At 35.8% G+C, this 25,963-nt stretch overlaps 1 protein-coding gene across 1 annotated transcript in view; it reads right to left on the bottom strand.

The window, feature by feature from the left end:
• The window catches only part of SLC9A9 (solute carrier family 9 member A9), a 507,404-nt gene that overhangs the window by 321,823 nt on the left and 159,618 nt on the right, over nucleotides 1-25,963 (bottom strand). The window contains exon 6 of the mRNA XM_016165975.2: nucleotides 20,750-20,855. Within this exon, the coding sequence (XP_016021461.2) occupies nucleotides 20,750-20,855 (106 nt within the window). The remainder of the gene's footprint in view (nucleotides 1-20,749; nucleotides 20,856-25,963) is intronic.

The following is a 25,963-nucleotide window of genomic DNA, read 5'->3' on the forward strand; positions in this document are numbered from 1 at the left end:
TAACTCATTTATTATTCATTAGCATGTTATTTAGCTTCCAAGTATTTGTGTTTTTTCAGTTTTCTTCTTGTAATTGATTTCTAGTTTCATACCATTTTGATCAGAGAAGATGCTTGATATAATTTCAATCTTCTTAAATTTACTGAGACATGTTTTGTGGCCTAACATGTGGTCTATCCTAAAAAATGTTCCATATGCACCTGAGAAAAATGTATATTCTGCTGCATGGTGGTGAAGTGTTTCAAAAAAATATCAATTAGATCCATCTAGTCTAATGTCATTTAAGGCTACTTTTTTTTCTTATTGGTTTCCTGTCTGAATGATCTATCCCTTGATGCCAATGGAATGTTAAAGTTCACTATGATTACCATATTACTGTTGATTTCTCCCTTTATATCTGTCAGTATTTGCTTATGAATTTAAGTGCTCCTACGTTGGATAAATAATTATAATTACTTCAGTTGTGTCCTCTTGTTGAACTATTCCCTTTATCATTATATAGTATCCTTTGTCTCTTGTTATAGCTTTTGCTTTAAAATCTATTTGTCCGTTATACATACTGCTATCTCAACTTTTTTGCGTATTTGTTTCCATTTGCATGGAATATCTTTTTCCATCTTTTTACTTTCAGATTGTGAGTGTATTTTGATCTGAAACGGATCTCTTGTAGCTAGCATGATTGGGTTTTCTCGTCTATTTATGTCATTTGATTGGAGCATTTAATTCACTTACATTTAAAGTAATTAGTGATAGATATATAATTATTGTAATTCTATGATTTGTATTTTTTTATCTTTCTTCTTCTTTTCTTTCTCCTTCTTCATCATCTTCAGGAATTTCCTTTAATAGTTCTCGTAATACTGGTTTGGTGGTGATGAACTTTTTTAGCTTTTTTTTTTTTTTTTTTTTTTGTCTGTGAAACTGTTTATCTGCCCTTTGATTTTAAATGGTGGCTTTGCTAAGTAGAGTAATCTTGGTTATAGATTCTTGTTTTTCATCACTTTGAATATTTCATGCCAATCCTTTCTGGCTTGCAAAGTTTCTGTTGAGAAATTATCTGATAGTCTTGTGGGAGCTCCTTTGTAGGTAACTAATTGCTTATCTCCTGATGCTTTTAATATTCTCTTTTTGTCTTTAAACTTTGGAATTTTAATTATGTTGTGTCTTGGTATGTGTCTCTTTGGGTTCATCTTTTGGAACTCTGCACTTTCTGGATTGGCGTGTTTATTTTCTTTATCATGTTTTTCATCATTATTTCATCAAATAAGTTTTCAATTCCTTGCTCTTTCTCTCTTCTCCTTCTAGTACTACTATAACGATACTGTTGGCATGCTCGATGTTGTCCCAGAGGCCCCTAAACTATATTAATTTTTTGAGATTTTTTTTCTGTTCTGATTGTGTTTTCTTTTACCTTGTTTTCCAAATCACTGATTTAATCCTCTGCCTTATCACATCTTCTGTTGATTTTGTCTAATTCATTCTTCATTCTTTTTCGTGGTTTCTATATCCTTTTTATATGTTTATCATATTTTTGTTGAAGTTTTCGCTGTGTTGATCTATTCTTCCCCTAAGTTTATTGAGCATCTTTACAACCAATGTCCTGAATTTTGCATCTGGTAGATTGCTCGTCTCCATTTTTTTGGAGATTTTTTGGTTCTGTTCTTTCTTTCGGGATATTTTTTTGTCTTCTCATTTTGTCTGTTTCTTTGTGTTTATTTCTATGTATTAGATAGATTTGTTACATCTCCCAGTCTTAGCAAGGTGGCCTTGTATAGCAATTGTCCTGTGGAGCCCAATGACACATTCTCCCTGATCACTCGAGCTAGATACTCTAGTAATGTCCCTTGTGTGGATTGTGTGTGCCTTCCTGTTGTAGTTAAGCCTTAATTACTGTTTGCTTGTCAGTGATTAGGGTTGGCCCTCAGGTTTACTGGCTGTGAATACAGGCCATGATCATAGTAGGGGCTTCCCCCACAGAGTGAGATTAGCCCCACTGGGGCTCTGGTGTCTGCCGAGATCACCCTTTGGGTGTACAGTTTGTGGAGCTAATTGGGTATTACTCTGTTTTGGTCCGAGGCTGGTCATTGTGTGTGTTGGTTCTAAGGCCTGTTGGGAGTGGCTCCAGGGCAGGCTGAGGTTAGCTGCTGTCTGTGCCTCACTTAGGGCCATGTGGTAGGAGCTACAGAGCAATCTACAGTTGGCAGCTGCCTGTTCTGGGCCTGGAAGCACAGGGGAGAGGCCACACTGTGATCTGAGGCCAGCTGCCACCCATACCGGGCCTAGGACCATTCAACAAAAGGCGCAGGGCATTTTGAGGCCTGCACCCACCTGCCTGGGGCATGCAGACCTTGAAGAGTTTTTAAGAAAGTTTTCAGCAAGGGCTGAGGCCTCACATGAGGCATAGCTATTGAGGGAGTCAAGGGAAGTGGGCAAGTTGGGTGAAACAGAGTCTCAGGGAGTCACTAGGGTGGGGTGAGTGGTGTTCACCATGTTAATGCAGACTCGGATTGGGGGCTCACCTGATCCTGCAGGCTGTGTGCGGGGAAGGCTCAACTGTGGGACAATGACGGGCCTCACCCAGAAGCAAAACAATTCAGTTTTTTTCTGTACGTCTCTGGCACCTTTCTAGCTACTATCCCTTTGCTCAGGGTGAGTGCCTGTGAGGGAGTGAGTCTGTGCACAGGCCATTTAAAAGGATGTCAGGGTTTCTTGCAGCTCTCTATCTCACCAGGCTAAACGAAATCACTGCTGAACTTCACATCCAGCTGTTGATGGGACTCCTCTTCCTGACTCTGGATCCATAGGCTAGGGAGCTCAGTGTGGGGCTGAGACCCCCTCACTTCTTGGTGGGAACCTCCTTGGTGGGGACCTTTCCAGATACTCAACTAGATTTAGGACCAGCTCATTTCACATCTCTGCGCTTCCTACCAGTTTCAATGTAACCTCTTCTTTATATCCTTAGTTATAGGAGTTTCATTTCAGGTGGTTCTCCAGGTTGATTGTTCTATATAGTTGTAATTTTAATGTAGTCATGGGAGGAGCCAAGCACAGCACTCACCTACTCCACCATCTTGACCAGAAATAGTTTGCAGTTTTGATAAATATTAATTCTCATTCCCCCCTTTTTAATAACTTATCTTTAAGAGACTGGCTATTTATTATAGAATAGTACAGAGAAAGAGGTAAAATAGAGTTGAGTAAACTGAGGCCATTACGTATAATATTGGCTGACAGTTTGTCATAGATGGCCTTTATTATGGTAAGGTAGTTTCCTTCTATACTGATATCGTTAAGTGTTTTGATCATAAGTGGATGCTGTATCTTGTCGAAGGCTTTTTCTGCATCTATTGATATGATCATATGATTCTTATTTTTTAATTTGTTTACATGATGTATCACATTAATTGATTTGTGTAGGTTGAAACATCCCTGTACTCCTGGGATGAAGCCCACTTGATCATGGTGTATAATCTTTTTAATACATCACTGCATTCGGTTTGCTAGTATCTTAATTAGGATTTTTGCATCTGTGTTCATGAGAGATATTGGTCTGTAGTTTTCTTTTTTGTGTTATCTTTACCAGGTTTTGGTATCAGAGTAATATTGACCTCATAAAATGAGTTTGGAAGTATTGCATCCTCTCCAATTTTCTGGAAGACTTTGAGGAGAATAGGTATTAAATCTTCTATGAATGTTTGGTAGAATTCACTGGTGAAGCCATCTTGTCCTGGGCTTTTACTTTTTGGTAGGTTTTTGATGATTGTTTCAATTTCCATACTGCTGATCGGTCTATTTAGATTTTTCAGATCTTGATTCAGTTTAGGAAGACTGTATTTTCTAAGTACTGGTCTATTTCTTCTAGATTATTAAATTTGTTATTATATCCTTTTTTATAGTATTCTTGCATGATCTGTTGTATTTCTGTGATGTCAGTAGTAATTTCCCCTCTTTCATCCCTGATTTTGTTTTTTGGGTCCTTTCTCTTTTTTCTTTAGCGAGTCTAGCTAGGGGTTTGACAATCTTATTAACCTTCTAAAAAAACAAGTTCCTTATATGTATTTTTTCTATTGCTGTTTTCACTTTCATTTATTTCTGCTCTAATTTTGATTATTTCTTTACTTCAGTTGACTTTAGGCCTCATTTGTTTTTCCTTTTCTATTTTTTTAAGATGAAGCATTAGGTTGTTTATTTGGGTTTGTTCTTGATTTTAGAGATAGGCCTGTAATGATATGAACTTTCCTCTTAAGACCACTTTTGGCATGTCCCAAAAGTTTTGATATGTTGTACTATCATTATCATTTGTTTTTATGTATCTCTTGATCTCTCTTTTTATTTCTTCTCTGACCCAGTTATTCTTCAGTAGCATGTTGTTTAATCTCCATGTATTTGTGATATTTCCTGATTTCTTTCTGCAGTTGATCTCTAGTTTCAAAGTATTATGATCAGGAATATGGTTGGTATGATTTCAACCCTCTTACATTTGTTGAGGCTATTTCTGTGTCCCAGTATGTGATTGTTTCTTGTTACATGTGCACTAGAGAAGAATGTATAAGCAACTGTTTTGGGATGAAAGGCTCTTTATATGTCAATTATGTTCAGTAGGTCTAATGTGTCATTTAAGGATGTTATTTCCATATCTGACAGTGGGTTATTTAGGTCTCCTACTATGATAGTGTTTTGGTCTGTTTCTCTCTTTAGTTCTGTTAGTATTTACTTTAAATATTTGGGGCTCCCTGATTGGGAGCATAGATATTAATAAATATAATGTCTTTTTGGTGCACGATTCCCTTTATCATTATGAAGTGTCCCTCAGTATCTTTCTTTACATTTTTTTATTTTGAAGTCTATTTTATCTGATATTAGTACTGCTACTCCCGCTTTTCTCTAAATGCCATTTGCTTGAAAAATCATTTTTCACCCTTTCACTTTGAGTCTATATTTGTCCTTGGAGCTGAGATGTGTCTCCTGGAGGCAGCAAATGGTTGGGTTTTGTTTTTATCCCTTCTGCAACTCTGTGCCTTTTTATTGATGAGTTCAGTCCATTTACATTTAGAGTGATTATTGAGATATGAGGTCTTCTTACAGCCATTTTATCTTTTGCTTTCTGGTAGCTCGGTGTTTCCATTACTTTCTTGTCTTTGTGTTTCTGATTTCTTTATTCTGGTTGGATATTGTTTGTTTTACCTCTGGTTCTTCTTGTTTTATGTTTTATGTTATGTTATATAGTTCTCGATCTTTGGTGTTTGGTTACCATTACAAATATGAAATGGGCAGTTATATATATATACAGTCATCCATTTTCTCCTGCGTGTGCCTTATCTCCATTCCCATTTGTGAGTTTGGATCTTTGAATCCTCCCCTTTTCAGTCATTGTTATCTCAATTTGTTCCTATGTATGCCGAGCGTTCGTTACTATCTTGCTATAGCAGTTATCTTCTTATTATTTAAGCTTATAATGCCCTGTTATTAGTAAGGGCTGCACTCCACTGCTCCTATTTGCCTGATAGTCATTTTACTTCTAACTATCTAATTATATATATATTTTTTGTCATTTGGTTTTAGGTGAACTGACCCCTTTCAATACTTACTGTAGTGCAGGCCTTGTACTAGAGAATTCCCTCAATTTTTGTATGTCTGGAAAGGTCTTAATTTCTCCTTCATATCTAAAGGAGAGCTTAGCTGGATACATTATTCTAGGCTGGTAGTTCCTTTCACTTAATAGTTTAAATATTTGATTCCATTCCTTTCTGGCTTGTAAAGTTCGTGCTGAGAAGTCCAGTGTTAATCTAATGGGTTTTCCTTTGTAAGTTACTGTCTTCTTTTACCTGGCTGCCCTGAGAATTCTGTCTTTGTCGTTGATTTTTGATAATTTTACTACAATGTGCCCTGGTGAAGGCCTTTTTGGGTTGAGATAATTGGGTTTTCTGTTGACTTCTTGAATTCCAAGTTTAAGCTCATTCCTTAGATTTGGGAAATTCTCATCCACTATTTGTCTGAAAATGCTTTCTAATCCCTGCTTCTTTTCCTCCCCTTTGAGAGTGCCCATTATTCTTATGTTTCCTCTACTGATGGTATTAACTAGTTCTTGCATTTCTCTTTTATTATTTTTCATTCTTTGGTTTCTTTCTTCTTCTTTCTGATTTATTTCTAGATTCCTGTCTTTGATATCACTGATCCTTTCCTCCATTTGATTGACTCTATTTCCCAAGCTTGCAATTTCATCTTTCAACTCTTGCAGTGTATTCTTCATCTCCAGAAGTTCTATTCGGTTCCTTTTGAGGGTTCCAATATCCTTGCTCTGCTCATCTAGGTGTTTTTTCAATTTCTGAAATTGTTAATTTGAGTTGTTTTGAATATCATTGAATTTTTTCAGAAGTACCATCCTGAATTCTCTGTCATTTAAGTTGCATATTTCTATGCCTGTAAGCTTATTTTCGGGAGATTTTTCTCTTTCTTTTTGAGATGTCTTGTCACCTTGGTTGTTCATGGTGTTTAATGGACTATTTCTCCACCTGGGCATTAACGGAAGTGTATTCTGTTGTTTTTCCAGATTTATTATATAAAGAAAGGTCTCTTTAGCCTGCTACAAAGAAGGCGCTTTTCTTTTGATTTTCAGTAGGTGGCGTCTAAGCCTCTTGGATCCCTGCTTTATATAAATCCTACATGTCTTTTTTATTTTCTTGAAGATATTTAATCACACTTGCTACTCTCAGTTTCAGTCTCTGTCAGTGTTAACAACAGTTTCATTACCATTTGCTCAGATTCCCCTGGGCTCCATGGTGTTCAGTCTCGGAGGGTATGGTGGGAGGGGTCCTCTGGGTTGGGAGTTGGAGGCTGCTTCCCAGCCTTGGTTTTGCAACCAAGCCAGTAAAAATCAACTGTTATTTCTCTGCAGTCCCATTCTGCTTCTCTGCTTTCTGCGCTAATGACTATGCCTGCTGCTGGCTCCATGAGTCCCAGCACAGGGCTATTCGGGGAAGTCACTGAACATTCTCTCCTCCTCCTCCTCCTGCAGGGAGCTCCAGAGGCAGGGAGAGGTAGCTTCAGTCTTGGCAGCTTTTGCTCAGATTCTCCTGCAGCTCAATGGTTTTTAGTATTGGAAGGTATGAGGAGAGAGACCCTTTGGGTTGGGGGTTGGGGGCTGCAGCTCAGTCTTGGTTTTGCAGCTGGGGCCAGTAAAAATCAATCATTTTATCTCTGTTGTCCCATCCTGCTTCTCTGCTTTCTGCCCTGATGACTGGGCCCTGCTACACTTCCAGGCAGGCTGGTCAGGGAAGTTGCTGCATCTTCACCCCTCCCCCTCCTCCTTCAAGGAGATCAAGGGACTGAGGGAGGCAGCTTCTTTATTTCTCACAGTCCACCGCCTGACATCTGGGATTCTGACCTATGGTAGTTCTTATGTACAGATCCCATATTGAGATGTGCTGGTGTGCAGTTTGGGTATTTTTTGTTGAGTTTTAGACGTTCAGTTTATTGTTGTTTCAAGGGGAGAGATCTGAGAACATCTCACTCTGCCATGTTTCTCTGCTTTCCAGTTGGTAGTTGATGTTATTCATTTTCTTCATTAAAGTGCCCACTCCCCAGCTCCACAAGAAAGCCAATTTCTCTATTTGCAGAACTCGACTGAGCATAAATAAAGAATGGTCTTGCTATCGATGTATGTGGTCATTGTCAGTTTCGATAGCTCTGTGATTGCTGAGGGATTTCTGGCAGGGTTGGAGAGTAAAGGCCACCAAGAACAAGAGTTCCTTTGCCATAAGTCACAGCATATGTTTTTTCAGCGGCAATAACTCCTGTTGAGCTCCTGGAGATCGCTGTATCCTTGCGGACTTTGGACCCCAGCTCTGCAGCTTTCCTGTTATGAGGTTTTAGACTTTATTTCAGCATTCTTTTTCCTGACTAGGTCCAGAAAGCAGCCAGAGTTGATCTCTATTATATATATAAAGCTATTGTGAACCACATAGACTTCTCATTACGTTTTCTCCTCAATTGTAGCTGAAGTCTATGAAAGCTATTGTATTTTTTGTGTGTCAATCATTTGTCCAGCCAGATTTCTGGGTTCTCTTATATTTTACCATTAGCATCACCTCTATTTTTATGTAGACAATCATATCAGCTCATCTATTAAGTATTAAGTATAAAAATAAATATTTATTTTGATTTTTATATTTTAAATCTCTATAATTTTACTTTTCAAATTTCAATGCATTCCTACTTTAGAGACATAATAGTCTTTTAGATCTATTTTAATAAGTAATTGTTGGAGCTCAGGTTTTCTGAAGTTTTTTTTCCCACATAATGTCGCTCTTATCTGTTTTCATAATCTATATCATCAGTGTAATCTCATTTCTAAAATCGCAAGAGATTTTTATTTTTTAAAATGAGGATAGAAATATATACTAAAGCTGACATCTTCACGAAATTAGAAAGCACACCTGAAGAGGCTGACTGACTTGTTCAATAGTATAAAGCTGAAAAATGATAGAGTCTGAATCTAGACTCCAAACCCAGCCTTCACTTCTCATCAGAGATGTAAAACTCACTACCCACATATGAGGTATGTCCTAAGATTAAAATTATTCCAACAAAACTTTTACCAGAATTATTAGTAGAAAGAAAATTAAATGCATACATGTATATATATTTTCTACTTTTCATATTGTGTTATAAAATGCTAATGAAGTGACTAAAGGCAGACCAATATGACAATAGACAATGTCTGAAAATCTAAATGATTGTCACATAATTAATAATTAACTCCACTTAGAAGATATTCTTATATGCATAAAAGTAAAGTAGGCAAGTGAGAATGGGGATGGAGATAAAGTTAACAAAGAATAAACCTGCAAACATATTAAGGTTAGAATTTAATTTAATGGCATCAGATATAGCATGGCAATAGATCAAATTTGGCCATTTAACTGTTATCCTGGAAATAAGCTATTTGACCCAGGATTCAGAATTTGATTTTCATATGTTCAATTTGAATTAAGCACCTTTATTAGATGAAACACCAGTATGATTCTGATACTACAGGATAATACCAACAAGTGTGTGGCTTGAGTTTTATGTGTTTCTTTTCATATAAGAATCCACTGGCATTGATTTTACTGTCTTTTGAAATGAGAAACTCTTGCTGTTAACCCATTTATAACAAACTAAATGGTGAAAGGATTTCTTCCTTTTCCCTTCCATACTGCTTGTCATTCAGGCAATAAAAAGCAAACAAACAAACAAACAAACAAACAAACAAAAACAAAAAAACCCACAATGTATTTGACAACCCCAGGGATAGGAAAATTAATAAGAGTTCCCACTTCTTTCCCATAAACAACTGATATTTTAAAGCTATTATTGCAGGAGCAGGGCATTCAAATATAGTTCAATTATTATCCAATAGTTGGAAAGGGTGTCAAGCCTTATAGTCAGGCTCTGAAAAATGGGCCCTAAGTTCACCCTCTATAGATGAACAGCTACTTCTTCCCAAAGTTTTAATTAGTTTCCCTCAGCATTACATGGCCCAATAAGGCAGATCCCACATAAAACCTGCAATAAGCCTGTCATGTGAATTCATTACAGAGTCCAAGTAACATGAAAAGATTACATATACTCCAGGCAAAGAGGGAACTTTAAATTTAGATCAATAGTTTGATTTCATATTGACTTGGACCCCTGTTCTCTGGAAATTTTTTTTTTAGGGGTGGGGGGGAATAAGAATTGATCACCTGAAATAAAAGACATGGTCATGGTTGTTCAGAAGGAGAAGTCAGGCTTAAGTGCATTAGAAAGAAAATATGCCTTAAGACAAAAATTCTTAACCCAGAGCACCTAAAACTATTAATATTTTTGCCTTTTTAGATGTGCCTGCCCCCTCAAGGTGAGAACCATAGTTTTATTCATCTCTAAAAGGAGTTTTTTACATCCTCCAGAAAAGCTTAGCATGTAGTATTTTAGATCACATCAGTAATAAAAGCCAGTTTGACAACTTTTGTAATCTTACCTCATGTGAGGCCAAAGTTGTGATTGGGTCTTCTCATAGATGTCTTTTCACAGATGGCCCTGATATCTAGTTACAACCTATACTCTGCCATCAGGCCACTGTCTTGTGAATGTATGCCATGATTACAACACAAAGAAGGTGAAGGGATCACTATTGATCCCTTCCACCAGATATTAAAGGCCATTAGATAGAGACAACTGACACATGTATAGTGACAAAAGTGCAATGTATCAATAAGAAGGATTGTTTAGACATGAAAGAATCAGGAGGAATAACTGTAAGTGACCATCCCAACTTTGGTGGAGAGAAAGCAAGATTTAGTTATCCTAAACAGCTGAGTAGTTTTAAATTATCCCAAACGTTGGTATGGATTCAAGAGGTGATTGCAAGTGCTTCAAAATTTCAAGTCCCACAGGAAAAAATAATACCTTTTGCATGGAGGATGCAGATACACATCCAGTTCATTAGTCTACCCTCTCCCCAAACTCACCATATGACTCTCTGGATATTCTTCATCTTTATATGCAGATCTACCTAACAGAAAAGACCACTTTTATCATACAACCTTTGGGGTACTTGAAATTCCATTGATAGTAATTTCCTGTGGTGAATTAATAAATGGACGTGGATTATGATTCAGCTATCTGAGTAATTTGATTATAGAAAGAAAATAAGCCGATTATGCCAAAGTGGATATTCTGGTCCTTGGGTAAGTAATTTCTTGGTGTTAATTATATCAGCACGTTGGTTTTCACCTCTACTTCATCTATACATTGCTTAGTGCAAATAACTCTCTTTGTATATGGCTATTATCGTGGGTCAAGCCCTTCAGTTAAGGAGCCAAAATTTAAACAGGGAGCTAAAATGAATAAGGAGCTACTACGATTTAGTGAAAATGTATGGATGGCTGAAGACAGAATTACCTCTTCCAACTCTTTTGAACTGGTTTGTTGCCGAGAGCATCGATTCACAGTCACTCGTGCACATAAAGAATTTCCAGAGCATCTAATTACACAGCATATCAACAACTGGTGTGGCAGAAAATGTCCTCTACTTTTCACCCATGGAGGTAGCCTGTTTCCAGTAATTGGAAAGAACTGAACAGGGGGATTCCTAGTATGGATCATAAATCTGATGATGTGAAACATGAGGCAATCAGAATAAAGTAAAAGAAATGAGGAAGACAAAGAGAAGATGAGAATCAGCATCTAGAAAGAACATGACAAGTTCACAACTTGGGATACTAGATGTACAAAGGAGGGAGCCTAGAATCTTGGAGAGAAAAGTAGAGGGCTCTCAGGGAAAGTACATTACCAGCTTCCTAATGTATAGGAATCTTTTGCACAGTCTGAAATTATTAAAGATCATCTAGAGTTTCATAGCAGGTATAAATCATTTTTAACATTTTTAATCCAAATTGAAAAGAATTATCTGCTGTCAAACTCTTTTGCTTATTTTGATGAACATGGATACTTGAGTGAAAATTGAACTGCTTTAATAAACAGCTCTGCTATGTTTTCACTTTATACAACATCATCTTTCTCTCTACACAATTCAATGCCCACTATCCATAAATACTGTAGTGGATTATAGAGTGCTTGGTTCTATCTTATTTTATTCGTCCCCATTAATCATCATAATTATTATTTTGAGTCATTCTATTAGATTTAAGATTGTTTCTCCATTTTCTTTACCCACCACTCCTTATCTCCCACCTCTTTCCAAATCATTTCCTATTTCTATCATTGATTATTTATGAATGATAAACTCATATCTAAAAGTGTCTTTAGTTAATTATTACCCTTAAATGGTATTTTAGTTGAATTTAGAACCTTGGTTGTAGGTTATTTTCCCTTGACTTTGAACATATTATTCCATTGTCCTCTGGCAGCTATTATTGCTAATGAGAAAACTGCTGCCACGCAAATTGTTTTTCATAGTAAGTAATCCATTATTCTTCTCTAGTTGCTTTTAAGATTTACACTTTGTCTTTGGTAATCTCACATTCCACTATGGTGTATTCGGATGCAGATTAGTTTAATTTATCTACTTTTGGATATAATATGATATTTCAATTTTTCTCTTCAATTCTGGAAAATTATCATCCATTACTTTTCAGTTATTGCCACAAATCAATTCTCTTTGGTTTCTCCTTTTGAAATTCTTACTGATGTATTCTCTTAACCAGCCTTTCATTTTTTTTTTTAATCTCTTCTGTGTTTTGGGTCATTTGCCACTTTACCTTCCAGTTGCGCAGCTGGATTTAATATATTTATCTATATATCTATATTTTTCATTTTTGAAACATTCTTTTGTTTTTTATGTCACTATTTTTCTTAACTTTTTACTGATCCTCCATTTATCCCTTTAGTCATTTTTAACATGCTCATTTTATAGCTTATCTCAGATTTTAATAATTTTTATTGCCTTAAGGTGCTTTTTCTTCTGATTTACTTCTTTGTTTATCTCCTGCCTTTTCTTCATAATAATGTTATTCCCTTTTGTGGCCTGTAATTTTTACTTGAACTCACTTTCAGGAAGGGTTGTTTTTTAATGTGGGTTTTCCATGTACCTAGGTTAAGAATGTAGCACTTCAGAGCACTCAGGCATATTTGGAAATAAAAAAAGGAAAATGAGGCTGGGGCAGGTCCTTTAACAATTCTTAGAAATTTTGTCTTAATTTATTAGCTTGCATTTCCTATATCATAGTTGCTCAGGTCAAGGGTTTTGATTTGAATTCCAGAAAAATGACAAGATTTCCTCATCATTATATAGGATGATGAACAAAGTCTGCGTAACTGAGGGAGCACTTTGTGACTCCAGGCTTCACCCAAAGACCTTTGCTTAAGTTCTATTACCATAAGAGAGCCTACAGACGTGGCTCTAATTTCCATATGGAAATGAAACTCTAGCTCCAAAACCAGTGGGTTAGTATCCTGTACAAAATCATGTGGCTACTGACATGGGTAGCTTCTCGCTCTTGCCATGATTTCTCTCTTGTTTCTCCTACCTAGGAAGTTCCCCTTTCTCTTCTTCAAAATCGATTCTATATTTAGAAACTAATTTTTTGCCTTATTATATAAAGCATTCGTTTGATCTTGTAATGGCCTAGGGTCTATGTGCTTCATTTCAATCTACCATGTTCCGAATGTTCTATTATTGTGAAATGTGGTAGTTGTTGTTTTGGGATGCCCATTATACTCGTTTTCTAACCACCTTCTTTTAATGATAGATTCCATGCCACTAACCACAAAGATGGTGATGTTATCCAGATCGCGCCAATCATTATGTTTAATGTCCTAGAAGTACTATGTGATTGACTTAGAGGTGATTGTTTGACACAAGTAGACCCAATAGGAGTTCTTATTTGTGGTTGATATATGAATATTGGGAAAATTAAGTGTTATATTGAGCTAGAACAATATAAACCTGGAGATGCCTTTAGTCACCCTCTCCTGCTTTGATGAGTAAGTTATCTATCTGCACTAGGAAAGAACGAGGCCAGCACTCAAAGGGAATCAGGGCCAAAAAAATATAGACAGTCTCTGAGTTCATGCCCAGAGTCAGCCCAACATCTGTTAAATAGGCCAAAGAATTTCCTTGGCTTAAGCTAATTTGAATTGGGTTTCTGTCACTTACATCTGACTTATATATCAATAAAGTACAATGGAATTGAGATAAGAAACCATCAACCTGGATTTCTTTCATTAATTTATTTTTAGTAGGTCAGTGCATGTCTTGACAAAGAGCCAAGCAAGTTCTAAGTCATGGGGCTGAGTTCCAGAGAAGCAATGAGTGAATGTCAGATCTAATCTGGGAGATGAGGGACAGACACAGGATAAAGCCAAGGTCGATTCTCAGTAATCTGAACAAGGACATTAAGAACTAGAGTAGGGGAGATGCCAGAGTCATAGGCAGGAAACAGGAACCAGATATCAGGAGAAATGAGAAAAAGACACACAGGGCTGCAGCAGCAGGCAGGGGTGTGGGCAGAAAACACTGGGCTGGAGGTCAGCTGATCTATCTCCCAGCTGCTGCTTATAGAGGCCAGGACACCTTCCTACTCCTACTGAGTGATGCCACCTGGTGTCCAAAAAGTCAGTTGGCTTGTAATTGACAGGACAAGGAGTCCTTAAGTAAAAAGGGTCATAAGCTAAAAAAAAAAAAAAAAAATCACAGCAGTCTCAAAACAGGCATCAAAATAAATATGTTTCATACTTATTATCAGTTTCCAAGGAAAATATCAAAGGGATTAAGTTCAGAAAGATGTGTCAAGATACAAGAAACTTATTTTTAAGTTAAGCAGATTTGCGAGGAATATACTCTCTGATTGTGGTAAAAGTACATTTATTCTCAACAAAATCATCACCTTGATGTTTACAACTATGGGTCAAATGGGAGAAGAAGTAGAGCTAATGAGGATAACTAAGGCTTTTAAATATTGGGAAGAAGCAATTGAAGAATATCAAACATTCATCCTCCGGAATACATTTTAGTAGGAGGATTAATAAAATATCCCCACCTGTATTTGAAAGGGTGGATTAACTCAAATTCAGTAATTATTTGAGAACCTTCTGAATAATTAGCTGCATGTCGTAGGGAATGAAGAAAGGTATAACTTTCCTTCAAGGAGCTTGCAATCTATTAAGAAAGGATGGAACCAAGAGAAATAATAGGATTTCCTCAGTGATATATGTTAATAACCCAGCTATATTTTGAGATGATTTTTAGAGCAAGCTTTTGCTGCACATATTAAATCAAGTTATAGCTATTGTTTGCCTATTTCAAGAAAGAGTTGCTGAGAGTAGGGATGGGTCACTGTACTCATCCATCTGTATCACCACCAGTGTGCAGTGTAACATCAGGCACACATGGGTTCTCAGTACATTTTTGTTGAGTGGCTGGATGATATCTCATTTCCTCTTAGTGGCATGATTCTTTGAGTCTCATAGCCATCCCATTAACTTCCATGTTAAATTTCCCTTAAGATTCATGTGGTCTTTCAAAATGTCATTCACTATACGTGCAAACCATTCACCAGTATCACACTTTAAATGACATTTTCTAGTAAGAACCTCTAAGCAACACAACATCCTTATTTAAAATGAAAAAATTCGTGCCACATTTCTTCTGTTTTAACGATTAACATTTAAATTTTTTATAAGCATTCGTTTAATAAGTAATAAAAGCACCTAGTATGCATTTATTGTCATCCAAGAGCTGACTGTTTAATGAGGATATTATTTTATCTCTAAGAAAATCTGGAGGTATTTTGCACACTGTGGAATTATTTCACAAGTAGATGTTTTAGTACAATACAGGCAATATTTCTGTTCTGCAAATAAATAGCCGAAAATGCTCATCCTCTTTCTTCTCTTTCAAGGATTAAAAATTAAATTTCAGCTTTAAACTTATGTGGAGTCTGTATTTAAATGAAGATTACCAATTATCAAGTATGTTAATAGGAGATTCTTTGGACCAGAGTTGATCATAAGTAGTTTAATCAATTTCTAATAAATATATACAAGCCAAAAGAAGAAAATAAAAATCACCTCTGATTCTACTCAGCATTTTGATTATATATTTATATGTAAATTATATTTATAATATGTTATAATAACATACACACAAATTTGGCAAAAATTTTAAAACCAAAATAGATCTTATTGCATACACCATTTTAAATATTTCTTATTTTCTTTAAAAATATATTGTTAATATCTTCTCATATCAATACATTTTCTATATTTTTCAAATGACTGTATAGAATTACATGATATTAATACATTATAATTTACTCAGCCAACTGGTAACTTATGTACAACTTCTTGCTCACCTCAATGGAAAAATTATTGCAGATGCCCTAATTACTTTTTTGGATAAATTTCTAGAAATTAAATAGATGGATTAATAGATTTACAAATTCTAATGACTCAACAAATATTGCCAAATTGCCTTTGTAAAAGTTTTGTCACTTTTTTCTTTCACTAGTAATGTGGGAGAATTTATATTTCCACAAACTGACTTATGTCAAATATATTCTGTCTGAGAATTTGTTAAGCAAAAATGATGCTCCATTGTTGGTTTGTTTTATTTCATTACTAGTGAAGCTGATTTTATTTAGCAGAGTTACTGAGTGTTTATGTTTCTTCCTTGTTCTTTCCCTACTTAGAGGCTTTGTCCATTTTCTATCATGCTTAGTTTTTCTTTTTGATCTTTGATAACAGGAATAATATCAGCAGCTAATATCTAACATTTATTGAGTATTATGAGTCAGGCCCTGTTCTAGGTGTTTTATGTTTAATCCTATCTAATGAGGTAAGTGCTATTTACCATTCTTATTTTATAAATGAGGCATCTGAGGCACAGAGAGATTAAGTGCTTTAGCTAAGGTAACATAACTAGCAGCACATTAGTGTATTGAGGAGATTAATAATTTATCATGTATATTATAAAGACAATTAACTTGTCAATATGTGTATTGAAACTGCTTTTTCTTGGTTTATCCTTCATTGTTTAGTTTTATTCGTGGTAGTTCTGCCTGCTAGGACTGCTTGACTCTATAGCTAATAAATAAATTAGCTTTTCTTTTATAGTTTCTGCTTCTAATATCTTGATCATCTGAAGATGAATATTTTAAGTAAATAAAATTCAAACATATACGAATATTCAGACAGTAATGAAGGATATAAAACAAAATGTTAAATTATCTTTTTCCCTTTCCAAAAATTATAGTCCTATATAGAAAAGCATCTCCTTTTAACCATTTATGTTTTTATTTCTTCCAATGGTTGCCCTATGATGACTCTAAATAGTACACATACATTTCCATTTCTCTATTTACCAGTTCCACACAGTAGATACTGATTTCTTACTATGCAAGATGTGGTATTTTAATTAACTTCCTTTTCTTCTCTCCTCCTTCTCTTAAATTCTATGAGAAATATCAGTTTTATTGTTAGTACCTTTAAAACTTTCAATAATATACTTCCACCTCTATTTCTTGATTTATCAACTTTAGACAGTATGAGTTAACTAAGTGGTCCTTTCCTAGTGGGGAAAATCACATGTAAAAATGATTATTCTCTATATTCCTTGGATCATAAAATGACATGTTTATGAAGGAATGTTTTAGTCAAAGCAGGTCTAATTTTAGTAATTTTAATAAAATCAGAGAGATCTATATAAGTAGAATAAAAGTTTCAATCTAAAGGATTATATGAATTATATTTATAAAGCATAGATTACTTAGACTATATATATTATGGATTATGGGCCTTTACAACTATATTGTCTTATTACTGCTTGGAATAATTTCATAATGTACATAGAACAACTATTCTTTCATTTTACAGATAAGGAAACAAGCACAAAAAGTTTATGCTAAATGAAATCACTGTAGTCATCTTCTAAGTTTTGTTTGGTTTTGTTTCTGTCCAGCATCCATTCACTTTTCTCTTTTTTGTGGTGTTATTACTCTGTCCCTTAGTCTTAGTTCATATGCTTCCAAGTAAAACTGATTACACCTTTAAACTCATGAAGTGCATGACTTAGACCTGAGCAGCACATTTCCCTGGCCACAGTGATCAGTTCTAAGTAGGTCTGGAACAGCATCAGAATCTATAAAGTGTACTGAGATTTGGGCTGGGCATAGTGAGACAGAGATTCTTGCTCTATTCTCTCCTGAATGATGTGATGGTAGCCATCTGGTTACTAGGTGAGGGAGCCAATTCTGAAGAAGCTGAGTGAGGAAAGAAAGAGTCTAGTTCATTTCATCAGACCCTCTCAAGACATTTCTATTTCTGCTTGTCAGTTACATCGGCCAACACAGATTTCCTTTTTGTTTACCCAGTTTGGGTTGGTATCCTGTTCACTGTAATGATTGCACAGTTAATTCATGCAATCCTGACATGAGCTCTTTCAACTTAAAAATAGGACTCTTCTTACTCTATCATGCTGCCTTTGAAAGTAATAATGTCTTTGTTCAGAGTTCAAACCACAGATCCTTAAGACCTCTTCAGTATATCTGCTTTTCTTCCTAGCCTATTAAACAGTTTTTAGAAATGCAAATCCATCACATAGAATTTGTTCATTCATGAACTAATATGCATATTTTTGCACGTGATATTCTTTATATACTTTAAATGACAGTGTGAATCAGAGACAAGCTAATTTCAAAATTCTTATGTTAAGTAAAGGTACTATTATTTTAAGATGAACAATTCTGGATCATTTTAAGACATACAGGTACCACCCATCACCTGCCACTGTGTACCAGAGTTGTGGCCATCAAATTCAATTATAAATAATTGTCTGAAAATCAGAGCATACTAACATTTAAAATTTTAAAAATACTCAAACTGAACAGGATAGTTTTTAAACAAGGAGGTTTGCTAATGGAAAATAGGGTGGTAAATAAAAGTGTGGGACTATTCCAAAGGAGCTCTGGGAGCATGTCCAAGGGCCATAGTGGCAACTGATTTGGGTTTTTTATTGTATTTGAATTCATATCAAAATGTATAACTTTTCTTTTCCATGGCACAAAAAAAGCTTTATCACTATTCCTAAACTAAACTAAACTAAACAATTAAACTAAACCAAACTAAACTAAACTATAAACAAAAAACTTCCACAAACATGGAGCTAAAAAATGGAAAACACAAAAGAGATTTTATTTGTTCTTTTAAGATTCATGTCAAGTACATAGACTTTGTCTTCAAAAAGTTACTATCTAGAAAGGCAAATACACCTGTAAACCCAAGATTGCATTTTTGTGCTGGAAAGGAATTGATGAAGTTACAGTGCATGGTGAAATAGGGCCTCAGTACATGGGCTAATGAGTCCTAAAAAAGGAGACAGAAGTAAGTGGTGATAGACTTGATGAGGTAGAAACAGAAGCTGGGAGGAACAAACATTGTGTGTGTAAAGGCATGAAGGTATCAGCCAGACAGTGGTGGCAGGGCGCTATTTGTGGTTTCATGTGAAAGAAGAAAAAAGTGGAGAGACAAATATTTTAACTGCTAGTCTGAAACTCATAGAAAATATTTAAATTATTTTGTAGTTTTTTTCTAAGGAAAGTACAAAACAGATGAAAGAGAGGGATGAAAGGAAAGAATGGAGCAGTAAAAGGAAAGAAAATGTGTGTGTGTAAATAGATACATAAAAAGAGATCATCACATGTGCAAGTGAGAAAGCAAGAAAAGTGGAGTACAAGACATGAGCAGGGTGGAGGAAATGTTCAGCACCAGACAAACTGGTGGACACAGTCCAGACCCTGGACAGCATGGGTTTGTCCACTCAGCAGAGATAATTGGAGGCCCTGTTAGGGTTCAAATGCACCAGGCAGAAGATGTTTTGTGTGTGTGTGTGTGTGTGTGTGTGTGTGTGTGTGTGTGTGTGTGTGTGTGTGTTAAGTATTCCTAATTTAAGATTACCTTTATTTTAAAGGTGGGCCTCATTAGGGTCACTCTACACAATACCTGAATTGCTAAAGCTAGGGAGCATAAGATTTTGGCTACTATAGTAAATACTCCTGCCTAGGAAGGAAGAGATCATGCATGGGTAGAGTAGAAAAGGCACTTCCAGTAATAACTGCATGTGGACTTCTTGGACAGGGATTCCTGATGTCCTAATTAATTGTTCTCGATGTTTCTTTAAAAGCATCCTTTAGCATTTGTGAATCTGCTGTCGCTTTTGCTTTTAATTTGCATTCACTGATATTTTCCTTTAGTTCAGGAAAGGACTTCTCAGTGGCCAGGTGAAGTGTAAATTTATTTAGAGACTCTTGCTTGAAAGTCGTTGAATTCATGGCAATTCTGGAGCTGCAGCTTTGAGAAATGTCAGCTGGCTGGAAAAGGAGAGCTTCTCCATTGTTTTCTACTCATCTATGTGAGAGCTGACTTTTAAAAACTCTTTGTTACTTCTCAATACATTTTCAAATGCATTTGAAGTATTTAACACCCTGAAGGAATCTTATTGTCACATTTAATTATCAGATAGATACCTTTGGGGTATTTGACGGTTGTCCAAAATGTTGTTCTTAATCTAAAACCAAAGAGACCTCTGACATAGTGAAAGCCACCAAAGTGGCACTTATTAAATATAAATAAATGGTAAGTGTCTAAAGGTAAAGTGAGAAAAGAGCACCAGTTTTCATCTCAAAAAGAAAATTCTTCCAGGACCAAGGAAAAATTACATTAGCTCTTAGTCGAAATTCCATCAGTTTCACTTGTCACGTGGTGATTTAAAGATGTGTGTGTTCCTGTAATGTATTATATTTGCATTGAGAAATAAAAAGAGTATTCTAACTCTCAAGTTTTATCTCCAGTTTGACAAACTTACTATAAATATAACAGTTTCTATTAGTCTATTATCTGGAAAATAATTTGTATAAGAAAAAAAAATTTAAATAATATTGATTTGAAATGAAGAAAGCTCATTTATGTGCATTTTAGGAACCCTAAGTGAATCGGCTAAATATATACACCTAGAAAAAAATATATTACCCTCTAGGTATTATCTTTTAATAAGCTGGAAACATGAAACACATTAATAGTATTAGAAATTAGGTGCCTAATGAATTGTACCCACTATTGGGGATTTTCTGTGGTAACAAATCCTCAAAAGCTAGCAATTGCCTATATCTCTAGGAAATAAGACAAAAGATACTATTAAAGTCACTAGGAATCATCACCAAGTGGAAGCATATTTCACATGGTCAAAGAAACATTGACTAAATTTGGTACTTACTATGTAAGGACTATGGCCACTGCATCATTCAATACACTCTCTCCGAACAAGAGGGTGTACAAGTCGGGGTCAACATGCAGTTCATGAAAGATGGCCAGCACTGTCACTAAAAAAAACACATACAAATACACAGAGTTAGCAGAGACACAGCCATTAATCTGTCCTTGGTTGTGGTCACCTTTAAAAACCATTCATTAAATTCTCATCTTAGACTCATCCTCTATACCCATCCTCTATATTGGATCTTTATTTTAAAGAAATCTGATTGGCGACTCCTCTGCTTATGGATTTATCTGGGCTCCTCACTACTTACAAAGAAAGTCTGGGTTCCTCGGTACAAGTCTCCCATAATCTACACCCTGTGCCTATCCTTTCTTATCTCCCTCAAGCCACACTGAACTTTACGTAATTTCCTTCCAAAAATCATGTAGTTTTTAAACTACCTTTGGGCTTTGATTTTCTCTGAGATCACAGTCATCTATAAAGATGGACTCAATGTTCCTAAGAGCAAGACCTAAAGACTTGTTTCTGGTGGCCTGCTGCATGGCTATTATATCCCACATACTTTTATGGAGCATCTGGGAGTATAACAGGACAATAAATAATCACACACTAATTATCTGTGTTCACCAAAACTACTTAGTGTCTTGACATTTGAAATAGTTATGCCAAATGTGAACAGCAATTATTAGGAAAATGATCCATTCCATTCACTGCATTGATTGGCAAAGGAGTAAAAGGGTTGGTTGAAAATGATACTGATGGTAAATTTTTAAGACAGAGTGGACATTCTGATTTTTATTCTTTCCTTTCCTATTTCATGGATTGTGAAGTTAATAACTATGTTGTATACAAGAGTGCTATGGAGAAAGAAAAAAAAACTGGGTTTGAAGGTTTTGTAAGTAGGTTCAAGAAGTTTGGTTCATGTCCTGCTGCAATGAGGAGCTGTGGAAGGATTTCAGGCAGAAGAATGACACTATCTAATTCAAACTTTGGAGAAAAAAGCTCAGGCAACAGGGCAAAGAGCAGAGTGGATGTGAAGTTGGTGGCTTTTGCAGATGTCTCTGCAAGACATGGGTTGAACCAAGACAGGAGGAGTCTTTCATTAAGGCCTTCAAACTTCTGCACATCCACCACCTTGACTTCTGATAGGTCAATGACCACAGTGCTTTAGACATTGCCTATTTATTGGTTCTCACCTTCTCTGTGTGTCAATAGCCCTTAGCACAGTGCTAGAATATGGTAAGCCTTTAATGAGTGAATGAATAAAAGATAATGTCAGGAAGGATAAAGCAGATGAGATAATACCCTCAGACATTTAGGAAGGAGAATTGGTGGGTCTCAGTGCTTGACAGACAGCAAAGAGTGATTCTAGGTTTCAATCCTGGGTAACTGGTAGATGGGGCTGTATAAAAGAAATTAGTTTGTAGACAGAGATGTTTAGTAAGTTTGGTTTTGAACACACTCATTTAAATAGAAAGGTGGAATTTCAAGTGTAAATGTTAATAAGAAAGTTGTAAACGAAAGGCTGGAAGTATGGAGAGTTATGGCAGAAGAAAGAATTTGGAGGGAAAATAAAGCCAAGAGTATGGCTAACGTTGCCTGGGCAAAGTATATAGAAAGAGAAAAGAGTTTATAAAAGATCCTTGAGGGTCACTTACAGCTAAGGAGTGAGCAGAGAAAAGGAAGCATGAAACACACAGGGGGTATATTTGCCAAACCTGACCCTAAGAACAAGTTGGCTGGAAACCATATCCATCATGACTTTCTGTAAATTTATTTTTATTTACTAAAAATTATCCGAGAAGAAGGATTATTAAATGCAACAACTAGATTTGAGATAGCAGAGACAACAGAAATAAAATGTTATGAATTGGCATGACAATCAACCAGATCCCATTTTATCACATAGAATCAATTTCATTATTCTAGCTGAATAGGTTCTTAATCATGATAGGCAAAATGGCAAAGATGTACTCTCTACTAGTGTACTCACATTTGTCACAACTTATATATAGCCTTTGCAGGTGGTAGTGGTAGGGGTAGCAATCTCTTCTGCTAAGTAATCTTTCTCCTTTTTGGATAGAGTTAAAACAAAGAGGCTGCAATTGGGAGGGGGTGGTAATTAACAACATTTTCCTTTTGCTTAGATCTTGTGGAATAAAAGTAAACTTATTCTTAAACTAGAAAATTCTATCATGTCCACTCTGTTGTTGACTTTAGTCTTTGTAGTTGCTTATTTGTGTTTCCAAGCTCTGAAGATGACTTGCAGATGATCTGCACTCTCAGAGAGGTTTCCTAGGCTCACGGAGATATGAAACCCTAGGTTTCTTTCCCCACCTCTGATTATAAAATCTACTCTATGCTGGGATGTACTCTGCTTCTTTTCAGAGACAGTTTTGGGTCTTTAGAGTGAAAAGTTTTTAAATGGACATACAGTTTTGCTCACAACTGTTCTGACATTCCCATAATTTTTTCAGCACAAAGAACTGAACTTTATGTCATAAATGTTATCTCACACAAAAGAGAAAGCTATTACTTTGCACATTCCTATTTACCCCATGAAGGAATGGAATAGCTTCAAAATGAAGCCAGGCAATGTGTCCTACAAGAGGGAGTATTTTCTGAGACCACAAATGAGTTGAATAGATGAGTCAGGAAATTAGCCACCTACTCTTGCTGCTGAGCTTGGATCTTTTAAAAATCTCATTTAATTAGTTTGCTGGCAGGGCTCAATCTTACACACGATGTCCAAGATTCCTTGTGGCACCTTCCCAGGAGAGAATCTCTTGGAAGAGCTGTGGACATGCTTACACCAGCTCCACCCAAACCTTTCTGGGTTTGTAAGGGCAATCCAGGCCTGAGGCTGGGCTAAATGCAGTGCTTAGATGAGCCTTCTTATGATAACACGAGAAGAACATGCCAGACATCATGTGGATAGCAAAGGGAGAAGTTGTAATCTGATTTCTTAAACCTCTAATTTTATCAGGAGATTTGGTCGCTTTTGCCTTTGTCATACTTTAATTCCACTTAGTGGCTAGTTCCAATGCTCCGCTTGGGGCTTGGGATTCCTATTCTATACACTTTCTTCCTACCCATGAACTAGAGGAAAATCCATTTTGTCTTACAAATTGGCAATAAGGCATATAAGCCCATACAACATATGCTCAAATAAATAAACCTAGATACACACACACACACACACACACACACAGACACACACACACAAATTATCTCCAGGTGAGAGTAGTGGATGATTGAGAAGTGCTATTGAATCATTGGATATATCTAGAAAATAGTTTTATCAGTCAAACAGCAAGGGTAATGGGGTAAATGATTGATGAGATAGCAATATAGACTGCATTTCTAAGAAGCTAGTGATAAGGGAAGGAGAGAGGGGAAAAAAATAGCTATAGGGTATAAAGCCCAAATGTAATAACCATACTTGGAGATTACAGACAATGACTTTCTGGCCCCATCGGTATCTCAATGTGTCGACTTTTAAAAGATGGTTTTTTTTTTCTCATTTTTTTATACTCCAAGTTTTTCAACTGCTCATTTTCCCAATGTTCTTGTATTCACTTCTAAGTCTTCAGGGTGATTTAGTGACAGTCCCTTCCCCAGAATCTCCATTAGCTCTCTGACCAGTATATTCCTGGTATTTCACAAGGAGTTTAAATTTCAAATAGTATTTTAATGGAATAATTCTCAGCAACCTGGCACAAGATCTGGCTCGGTCTATGGACAACACCACACAATAGATCCTAACCCTGTTGTTCTAAGTCTTGTCGAAATGTTGGCTTTGCTTGGAGAGTGCTCTCTGTGGTGTTCTGTGAAAATTAGTGTGTATGTATGACACTTATACCCTACATGTGGAGAATCAAAAATGTCTCAAGCTTGTGCAGTTGAATCATGTTAGTCCTGACAGGTGGAAAACCCTGGTATCTCATAAACAAGGTAGCATTTTTCTATTTCCAAAAGTGATTATTGGGAAAATGTGTTTTATTTTTCACAGAGGGAAAGTGAAGGAGGAAATTGTCCTGTAACTTTTCTCACTTTTCTGAAATATTGTACATGGTGAGATTTTAAGGTGAGCCTTCTAAAAGAGTTGTGGTATCCTGCTACAGGCTGGAACACTGGAATTATTTTCAGCCTAAACCTTCTCAGTGAAGACTTAGCATCAAAATCAGTGCATAGATTGGTTTTGCTAGTCAGCCTCTCCAATTATACTCTAGAAATTATCCCCTAGAAATACAACTGGAAAGCCTTCCCTTCTGAAATAGATTAGAGGAACAATGTCAGATCTAGAAGAGTAATCATTAGATATCACTTTGTCGAGGTCATTCTAAATTAGAAGTTATATAAAACATCATTAATGATTTAAGCCTAAAGTATTGCAATTTTATTTTGGCTATCAATATGATTTACCATTTTGGTACAAAGTTAGTAGTGGAGAAAATACTATATCCAAACACACTCTTACAACCCTCCTCACCAGGGATCCCTGGGAGAAACAACCCCTAATACCCCAAGGCAACGGTTTTAAAATATGGTCTGGGGAACTCTGGGGTTTATGAGCCTTATCCTGGAAGATCCACATGGTTAAAACCATTTCAGAATAATATAAGAATGTTACTTTTATTTTTTATGTTTATGCTTTTATCTGTGCACAGTGGCATTTTCCAGAGCTATATGATGTGTGATAGTGCAATTGAAGGAAGAAGCAGATGTGAGACTCCAGCTGTCTTTTATTACCCTACACATTAAAGAGATCTGTAAAAATTTAAATGTCGCTCTTCTTGGTAAATTTATTTTTCGACTTGGAAATAATTTATTTTTTTGTAAAAATATGTTATTTAATATATAAATGATTTTTGATTATTATTTCAAATAAAGCAATAAAATATGTTTAAAATTTTAAAAATCTAATATGGTAAGTATTGATCGTATAACACACATAAACCAAAACTCCTTGTGGGTCTTTCCTAACTTTAAAAAGTTGTAAGGGGTTTGTGACATCAAAAAGCTTGAGAACCATTGTCCTAAGGCATTTGTTGTATGTAACAAATTGACTTATATTCTATGCCATCAAGAATGATACTAGCTAAGCATAGTCTTTGGGAGATATAAAAAAATAGTCCCTCAAATAATTTTCTGTAGAGCTTAATTCTCCTGTTGGAGTCCTGTTAAGAAAGGCTCCCTCGATCTTAATAT

Source organism: Rousettus aegyptiacus, unplaced genomic scaffold, assembly GCF_014176215.1.
Source record: "Rousettus aegyptiacus isolate mRouAeg1 unplaced genomic scaffold, mRouAeg1.p scaffold_m13_p_4, whole genome shotgun sequence".
Classification (NCBI taxonomy): domain Eukaryota; kingdom Metazoa; phylum Chordata; class Mammalia; order Chiroptera; family Pteropodidae; genus Rousettus; species Rousettus aegyptiacus.